Source organism: Pipra filicauda, unplaced genomic scaffold (assembly GCF_003945595.2).
Source record: "Pipra filicauda isolate LSUMZ 115617 unplaced genomic scaffold, ASM394559v2 scaffold185_size1782982_pilon, whole genome shotgun sequence".
In the NCBI taxonomy this organism is placed as follows: domain Eukaryota; kingdom Metazoa; phylum Chordata; class Aves; order Passeriformes; family Pipridae; genus Pipra; species Pipra filicauda.
The window spans coordinates 652,369-661,926 of record NW_024104293.1 but is presented as its reverse complement, the minus strand read 5'-3'; the positions used below and the strand labels follow the sequence as shown (position 1 = coordinate 661,926).

The following is a 9,558-nucleotide window of genomic DNA, read 5'->3' as shown; positions in this document are numbered from 1 at the left end:
TGTTGGGCTGACCAGGAGTTCCCACTGCTGTCAGGACACACCACAGCATGGCCCTGACGCAAGAAACCCCATCCGTGGGCAGCTCCGTGTCCCCCCTGCAGTAGAATTCCACACTGAGGCAACACGGTGGTGGGGGAGGAAGGACCAAAGTTTTCCCAGGTGGTGCCTTAGGTGTGCTTCACCTTTCCAGCTGGGCAGGCAGCCTGCCAGCAGCTGCCTGGGGGAACCATTTAGCAACGCCCTCCATGGAGGACCGCGCTGCAGAGGGCTCCAGGGGCTCAGCTGAGAACTGCCCTGCGGCTTTGCAATCCAAAATCTGACCTGATGAACCACCTCGCTGACAAAATCTATGGCTTTTCATGGAAAAGCCAGAGAAGCCAAATCCGGGGAGATGAGGAGCAGCTGCCAGAGAGGACCAGGGGTGCGCCCCACGAAAAGTCCACTGCATCAGGGGCAGCCTCTGCCCCACTTCCCCATCCCGGGGCTGTGATGCAGTGAAGCCACTTCCTGCCAGGTTTGCGACACGGGCAGGGGGAAGGCAGAAGTACAGGCAGAAGGGAGACAGAGAAGCTGAGCAGCGCCACGAGGAAGGACGAGGAGAGGGACGAGACCCACGACACAGCCGGGGATCCCACACCCTGCTCCCACCACGCCATGTCCCTGGTGGAGACGATCCGGCTGTGGCAAGAAGGGGTGTGTGCAGCAGACAGGAAGGAGTGGAGTGCTGCCCTGGACGCCTTCACAGCCGTCCAGAACCCCCCTGCCAAAATCTGCTTTAACATCGGCTGCATCCACCTTGTCCTGGGGAGGCTGGCGGAGGCGGAGGAGGTAAAGTACAGCCCAAAGCGCTGCTAATCCTTCTCACTTGTTGGACCTGCCAGACACATGGACGCTGTGGGGAAGGGAGGAATTGAGGGTCATGGCCTAAGGGAAGGATGTGGGGACTTTTAAATCTGTGAGGAAGGGAGACAGCCCTGGGCTGTTCCTGCTGAACCTGTTTTCCCCGTGAATCAGAGGGGAGGCAGCAGCGGCAGCCCATGGCTCGCTGCTCAGAAAAACCCAGGAGCCTGACACGGGCTCCCCCACCCAATGCCCAACACTGCAGGGAGACAACCCACAGAGCCCAGCCTAGGCCACTCAGCTAAAGCAGGACAGGTACAACTGCTCTATGCCCCCAGTTTTCTAAAGGCGTCCCCTTTTACCCCCTTTTTGCCCCACTCCTACTCCCGTGCAGGCATTCACCCGGAGCATCGGCTGCGACAAGCACCTGGCAGTGGCTTATTTCCAGCGGGGGACCGTGTTTTACCGGAGGCAGAAGTGAGTGGAAGGGTTTAAAGTTTAACTTTTGCTGCTTGTGGAGACAGTTGCCTTCAGCTCAGGATGCCCCCAGGCAGACTGGTACCTCAAGGACCAAACTGGAACCCCTTGAGGTCAAACAGGCTCCTGTTCTTCAGCACTGCAGTCCTGGGATTAACACCAGCCTTGGATCATCTCTCCTTCCCTGGGGTGTCTGAAACACTGCAAGGAGAGAGCCAACTGAACTCCCACGAGTTTAGGCAGGCAGGCAGGCAGGCAGGCAGGTTGCCACCACAACCTGGTGACACCCTTGTCCTCTCCTCCACAGCAATGAAAAGGCCATTGAAGATTTCAAAGAGGCGCTGGCCCAGCTGCGAGGCAACCAGCTCATTGACTACAAGATCCTGGGGCTGCGCTACAGGCTCTTTGCTTGTGAGGTGAGTTTTGATCCCAAAAGTCTGTTCTCCAGCACAAGAAATCTAAGAAGACAGCCAGGCTCTCTTTGTGCTTTGCAAAAAACAAGCAAGCTGGTGCAATGCCACCACCCTGCTTGTCCTCTCCTGTGCTGCCCTCCTGGTCTGGCTGCTCCCATAGCTCGTTTCCTTGCCCCCATCCCTCCGGCAGATTCTCTGCAACATCGCGCTGGTGTTCGCCACGGTGGAGAACTGGGGGAAGGCTGAGGAGCACCTGACTCTGGCCATGAGCATGAAGAGTGAGCCCCAGCACAACAAGATTGACAGGGCAATGGAAGCCATCCTGGTAGGGAGGAGCAGGTCTTACAGCTGTGTTCTCTCCCAGCAGCCCCTCAGGCAGGAAAATCCCAGTCACCTTTTAGCAGGAGAAAAGCACAGTGGGAATGGGCATCATAGTGAGATACGAGTCCATGGGAAAAGCTTTGGGTCACTGGGAAGGCAGACATAGGAAGATTGGGTTCAATGGACCATGTCAGGGCTGGGGGCAGGCTGTCACAGAGTGGTTTGGAGTTATGGAGCGAGACCCAAGCCCCAGAGGCAAAAGGGGGCATTCAGCAGTCCCTGCTCTCACTGCCAAAGACTCCATGTCTCCCCTGTGCTACAGAAGCAGAAGCTCTGTGAGCTGGTGGCCATTCCTGTGGGGAAGCTGTTCAGGCCAAATGAAAAGCAAGTGGCTCAGCTGGAGAAAAAGGACTACCTGGGGAAGGCAATGGTAAGAAAGAAATATATTTATCTAGAGCAAGCCTGTGGGCTGAGGAGAGCTGCTGTCTGCCCTCCTACCACCCCTCTGAGCTGCCATCTGCTGCCTGGTGGGCAGCCAGAGATATGGAGCTGGTCCGTGCCTCTGGGATCCCCCCAGGCGTGGAGAGAGGGATGGCACACATGGGGAACAGGAACTCTGCAAGAGCAGAGGAGCTAAAAGCATGTTCCTGCAGAGCATGGCCTATTTCCATTCTGTCTCCTTAGTGAGACATGAGGGACAGCCAACAATGAGCTGGAAAGAACCCACTGGAACTTTGACTCGAGCCACGATATTTTCAGGGGTGGGGGAAAGAAGCTATTTTGCATCTGACACCCACAAACAACCTCCAGTTCTTCCCCTGCTCTGTTTGAGATGGGCTTTTCATCTCACATAAGCAAGCAAGCTTTTCTCCTGTGAGTGTGCAAAACCCAGTCACTGGGATATCACCCTTGGGCTCAGGTCTCAAAGCACAGTGTCAGCGAGGCTGAGTGGAGAACTTGCCTCACTGAGGGGAGCTTTGCTGCCAGAAGCACTCAGCCTGTAGTCCAAGATGCTTAGCCTAAAATCACAGTCCCTCTTGAGCCTGAAGCATCCTGAGGAGCTTGGCTTGGCCAACAACAAAGGAAGAGGGTGGACATCAGAGGTCTACAAGCACCAAGTCGTTATTTGTCTGTCTTTGGCTCTAGGTGGTGGCATCTGTGGTGGACAAGGACGATTTCTCAGGATTTGCTCCCCTCCAGCCACAGGTAAGGCTATGAACCAGTGAACAGTCCAGGAGGATGTGGGGGTGGATGTCACCCCGCAGCTTCCAAGGGCTCTGGCCTGTGGTGGGGAGCAAACAGCACCATCAGCAACCACCATGAACTCTCTGCCACTGCCACAGGGAGGAGGCAGGCACTGCCTCCCCGGATCAGCTGCTGCCTCCCTCATCAGGAAGCTCACCCACCTCCATGGCTGAGGTTAACTGGTTCCCTGAATGGGGAAGTGGTGGCCTGGTGGCACATCCTCTGCCCCCACCATCGCTGTGGGGTGACAGCTTTCAGCAGGGAGCAGTCTCTGAGCCTCGAAGAAGGATTCACTAGGGATCCTCTGCCTAAGCTTGAGTGGGCAGTTCTGCTCTCCCTTTCCATCCTCCTCCCCGTTCCCAAAGCCCTTCTCATTTCTCGTGCCATTCTCCAGATGGTGGAGCAGCACCTTCCCATCTCTAAAGGTGTCTGAGAATTTTTACAGGAGCTTTTTGAGAGAACATGGGGAAGCGCAGGCACTGCTGCACCGTTGTGCAAGATAAACGTCGCCCTTCTCAATGCAGTCAGGGGTTGACATCTCAACCCTCTCTGAGCTGAAACTACAGTCACGAGTTGGAAAGAGGATTGTGCCTCTGAAAACCAACTGCAGGTGGGAGAATTTGAAAACAACTCCTTAGAAGGAACAAAGCCAGTGATATTCCTCACGGCACTTAAGGCACCAGCACAGGGAGGAAGGTGTTGGGGCGATGGCGTGGTAGAAGGCTGCAGAATATTCCTGCAAAGCAATCAAAATCTTCCAGATTACTGCTGATTTTCCTTTTCTTCTTCCTGTTGGCAGACCTCTGGTCCTCCACCCAGGCCCAAGACCCCAGAAATCCTCAGGTAAGTTGGATGAAGGATGGTCGATGCTGTTTAACCCACGCAGCCAGGCACAACCCCATCCTGCACCATCGTGGCTGAGCATCCAGCTGGCACCCGAAATTCAAGGGGGATGAGGAATGGATGGTAGAAACAAGGAGGCAGAAGTCTGGATTATCCCTACAGAGGAAAATAACAGCATTGCCAGCATTCCTGACCCGTCCACTGCTCCCACACCCAGGGCCCTCCAAGGGCAGCCACACCGTGTCATGTACGAGTTCATCCCTGAGACCGCTGAGGAGCTGCAGGTCCTGCCAGGAAACATTGTCTTTGTCCTGAAGAAAGAGAAGGACAACTGGGCTACAGTGATGTTCAATGGAAAGGTACCAGGAGTGTGCTGGCAGCAGGGCAGGCAGTGGGGTGGATGTGGTGAGGTTCTGCAGAGGCAAAGCCTTGCCCAGAGCAACTAAATGGGTTTCTGATTTAGGTCCCTTATGCCCTCCCTGGCTTAGGCCACAGGGCTCAGTGAAACCCATCCAACCTGCAGAAACTAAAATTCAAGCTCCAGGAACTCTCCTGGATGCAGGGGAGGGTGAGGATACAATTGGTTGTGTCCTCCAGCGGTGAGTTGCTCGGCAGTCACCACTCATTTCTCCTCCCCCTGCAGAAAGGGATCGTCCCCTGCAACTTCCTTGAGCCTGTGGAGCTCCAGAACAAGCTGTATATCCAGGTGAGGAGGCCCAGGAGGAGACGGTGTCCTGGAAGGGCAGATCCCCACACATTCACCCACCTCCCAGTAGGATCCATATCTGCGATTCTCTCCCCCTCACGATGGTGGGGTTGGTTCTTCTGGCTCATGGTCACCTTAACTTGAGCTCAGAGATCTGCAAAATCGTGTTGGTGGCACCCTGGGTAGCAGTTGGCAATGCTGGAGAGTTAAAGGGTAGCGAAGTCACCCCACCACAGGTCAAGACCCCAAACAGACTTTGGGAAAACAGCTGGTTGGAGGGGGGGCTGCACAAGGCAGCAGCACCCCAGGAGGAGTGGGATTGACAGCACTACCTTCTTTCCACTGGCACAGGAAGAAACCCCTGTGGAGGACGAGATGCCCGAGTCACCCACCTCCACAGTGCCAGAGAAGCCACGGCGGCCGGTGCCAGGTCAGAGGGGGGGAGCTGAAGGGATGGGGGACCCCAGCAACAGGTTTGAGGTGGTTTCCTCTGTGCCATGTCCTGACCCTTTGAGACCAAAGCTAAGGCTCATCTCCATCTTGCTCCCAGCCCCATTTGCAGTCAAGGATTAGGACACATTAGAGCAGGAGGCAAAGACAGCAACTGCAGTGCTGAGGATGGAGTAAAACAGTGCCCGTGAATATCTGAGAAAAGCAAGTCCCTCTATGCTCTTAATTAGCACAATGACTAATGAGAAGGGCCTGGGGGTAGGAATGGGGCAAGAAAGCAGCTGGAATAGAAGGCTCCTTACAGGCATCTCCTTCAAGCAGGGCACCCACGATGGTTTTCTTGCTGCCCTGAGCAGGGCTGGGCTTGAAGGAGCTCTGGTTGCCCTGGGAAGGGGATTCCTGGGCAATATGACCCAGTGGTCCCACATTCCAGGCCTGGGGCAGAGATGGCGGCACCAGGGTCACCACATTGCCCCCAGCACAGTTGGTTCAGCATGCTGGGAAGCTGAATGTCACTGCTGCAGTCTGAAAGGGCTGTTCAGAGCCAAGAGCTGAGGATGCACTGCGAATTGCCCTCTCTTGAAAAATCACACAGTGTCACAGGTATGTGGCTGAGCTCCACACTGCTGCAGGAAAAACCCTTTTGGGGTAGAAAATACCACTGTGCAGAGACTTTACCACCCAGCTGTTAACCTGGTGCAGTTCAGTCTGGCCAACCTGCCAAAAAAACCAGGAATATGTGAAGAACCAATTGCCAGCCCCGTGTTCTGAGGTAGGCCTGAGCCAGTTGGTCATGGAAAAAGGTGGATCAAAGGATGACTATCGACAGGACAGGGCTTGTGTCCCAAGCAGAGCAGCCTCATAGGCTGTCCAGGGGTAAAGCTGACACAGAAGGTGGCTGTGGCTCATAGAGCTAAGAACAAAAAGCTCATAGATCCAACAACCCCAAAGACCACCTTTAGGCCATCAAAAGCCATCTCAGATCAATTAGTGGGACCACATTCAACAGCATAGCTGTCTCTTCCCGTAAGGAGCACAGTCACGTCACAGCACTTCCAAAATGCAGACCAGATCCTCGTGAAGAGGCTTCAACAAACCTGCATGAAAGCACCTTGCCTGGAGGTCTAAATTTAGCTTTACAGCCCCAGTGAAGGACAGGGACTGCCTTCAGTTTTCACAGTGGATCTAGGGAAATTTTAAGAGAAAAGACACTAAAACCAGCAGCTCGCGTTTATCTTTTAAAAATCCACCCAGGAAAGGCATCTCACCCCTCAAGCTCCCATCCCTGCAAGAGGGAAGGCACAGAGCCCAAACCTCTGCTCAGTGGTTGTATCTAGGTCTTATGGATGAAGCCCATTGTGGCAGATGCAGATCCCTTCAAGGGACCACTGCAGGCCCCAGGGTTGGTTGGTGTTGCTGCAGGAGATCTGGCCACGTATTCAGGCACAGAGCAACAACGCTTATCCCATTCCACCTGCTGAGCCACCTCTTTCCTCCTCCACAGACCACATTCCTGATACTGTGATGCAGCCAAGAGACACAGCAAAGGTAACATCCTGTGAATGCAGACCCCAAGGTCCTGTTGGTGCCACAAACTTGCATTTACCAGACAACTAGAGCTGCTTTTTGGGACTCTCATCTTAGTTAACCTGGTGCAGTTGCAACATCTTAGCTGACCTGAGGCACTCGAGAAGGGAGAAATAGGAGTTTGGCTGGAATGCACACACTCCTGGGCAGGGTCGGCGCATCAGATGGTCGTGCTGGGGAGAGAGATGGGAAAACAAAACATTCCCGACTCGAAAAAAAGAATGAGGGGGTTGGAGGGTGGACAGAGCTTGAATTTGGTCACCCCAAAGCCACAATTCGGTGCCAAGTGTCTCATCTGTTACTGGGCTCTCTCCAGGGGCTGCCAACCAGCCAATGTCCAGCCATAGCTTGGGTGGCACAATCTGACCAACCACAACCGTGGCAACCACAGTTTCAACATCCCAATCCCTCTCCCCTCCCTTGCCAAGCCACACAAGGTGACAGCTCCTTTATTGCCCGCAGGAGGCCGAACCACCCACCTCCAGCCCCTGCGTCCTCAAGGTGCATTACAAGTACACGGTTGCCCTGAGGGCCGAGCCGGGCCTCTCCTACACGGAGCTCCTGGACCTGGTTTGCAAGAAGCTGGAGCTGCAGCCCAAGCACACGGAGCTGAGGTGAGGCCCTGCCCGTCGCAGGGAGCCAGAGCCGTGTTCCCAGGGCTCCCACCCTCACCCACATCCCTGCACACCAGGTACAAGCCTGCGGAGAGCAAAGAGCTGGTGACTCTGACTGCAAAGAACCTGGATACAGCTTGGAGCCAGAGCAAGGGCAACTGCCTCACAGTCTGGTGCGACCTCACAGAGGTCAGTGACAACTACAGGTGGCAGCCACCTTTTCTTCCCCCTCCTGCCTTTGCTTTCCTTGCCACGAGTGCAGGCTTGTGGCTTCCAGCGCAAGCCAGCGCCCTCCTGAAAGGCAGAGGAGCAAAGAGGGGGCGAGGAGGAGAAGCAGAGCTTGTCTCTCTTGTTCTAGTACAAAGAAAAAGGAGAAGCCAAAGGGTGTGTGTCCTTACCAGCTTGTTCCCTGCCCTAGGGAGAGGGGTTTTTACCAGACAGCAAGCCAGAGGAGTCTCCACAGGAGGCAACGCCGGAGGAGATGGGACCAACCCAAGTTGTAGCACAGTACAACTATGAAGCCACCCAACCTGAAGACCTGGAATTTCAGGCAGGAGATGTGATCCTGGTTTTATCCAAAGGTAATCGTGCTCCTCCTGTGACAGGGCAGGGGAGGGACCTGTCAGCTCTGCTGAGAGCAAGGCTAGTGTGGCAGCAGCAGAGCACCTCCAGCTCTAGTGGAGCTTCCCATCCACACTTCTGTGTCACGCACACTTCCAACACATTTTCATCCCAGTCCTGTTTCTGCCACCCCCTTCCCCAAGCATTTAAGACAGGAGTTCCACCTGAGCTGTGTTTAAGCTTACTGTTCACAGTGGATTTTTCCAAGGAGATGCCTCATTTTGGCTGCAGCTCTTGCTCCCATTCCTCTCACATGGCACCTTTTCCTGTCTGCTTTTCTTTTTAAGGGTACAATCTCCCATTAGCCTGAATCCTGTTAAATATTAGTCTTTAGTGCTTCTATGAGAACTGAGGCTTAAAGAGAGACAATCTCAGCAAGATCTAGTACATATGTTTGAGCTGAATCCTTTCAAGCCTGTGCAGAACACACAGCAGAGGGGACAAAGCCACTGCTTCAGCAAAAACTGCTGGTAAGCCCCCACCAGCTGAAGAATTATATACACAGGGCATGTTTCCCTCCTTAATGGGGCCTCTGAGTGAAATCAAAACATCAGGAATAAGGTTTGAAGGCAAAAAAATTGTGATACCTTGCTAGCTGTAGCTCTGTCAGTAATTGTGGTGGCTGGCAGGCTTTGGCAGCAGTACACAAGTAATCACAGTCCCCCCCTCTATGATTTTACAGGTTGGTATTTGCACCATACAGCACTGATGACTCCCCAACCCCAAAATCTTACTCTCCCCTTCACTGCTGAGCTAAATATTTCCCATTGAAAGGTAGTTCTCACCTCATTTGGTTCCCCCACAGCAAGATTTTCAGAGCTCCTAGGCTTTACTCAAACCAAGGGTAGCAGAGGCTTTGGGGGTTTGTTTTGGCGTTTTTATGTGAACTCGGAAAACAGGTGAAAATACAATTTAGTTTTATTTTGAAGAGGACAGCCCACCTCCATTTGGCATTCCTTCTTACCTTGTAGCTTTGCTCTCTTCCTAGCTCCTTCTCATCCCCTTTCCTCCACATTCCCCTCTCTACCAGGCTCTAGCATGGCTCAAAGGCTTATCAGCAGAAGCACCTTAAAATGGTGATCTCAGGCCTGTCTGGAGCACATGGAGGCGATTATGTTCCTCTACATCCCTGGGGTGACAAAAACCATGCCAATTTTCTCTTCCAGTGAATGAAGACTGGTTAGAAGGCCAGTGCAAGGGGAAGACTGGCATCTTCCCATCCGCGTTTGTTCAGCAGCCTAACGCTGAAGACCCAGAGAAGTGACTTCAGAAGAGCTTAAAGTCGTGGAAAAAAATTCAACTGTTGCCATTAAGAAGTTTCCATATTAATCCCTGCATCTGAAAATGAACTTCATTATGAAGTTATATTATTGCTACTTGTATTAAAAGCTTTATATTTTCTTTTACCTTTTGTGTTGTTCTCTAAAACAGGTACTTGTTA

At 53.5% G+C, this 9,558-nt stretch overlaps 1 protein-coding gene across 1 annotated transcript; it reads left to right on the top strand.

Annotated features, from left to right (window-relative positions):
* The first annotated feature begins 604 nt into the window (after nt 1-604).
* NCF2 (neutrophil cytosolic factor 2) lies at nt 605-9,523 on the top strand. The gene is made up of 15 exons (XM_027723500.2): nt 605-828; nt 1,235-1,317; nt 1,625-1,733; nt 1,921-2,055; nt 2,374-2,481; nt 3,198-3,257; nt 4,096-4,139; nt 4,357-4,498; nt 4,783-4,845; nt 5,197-5,275; nt 6,800-6,843; nt 7,345-7,496; nt 7,574-7,685; nt 7,915-8,077; nt 9,284-9,523. Exons 1-15 carry the CDS (start codon nt 655-657, stop codon nt 9,379-9,381), a joined length of 1,566 nt encoding a protein of 521 aa, XP_027579301.1. The 5' UTR covers nt 605-654; the 3' UTR covers nt 9,382-9,523.
* Nucleotides 9,524-9,558: the final 35 nt, after the last annotated feature.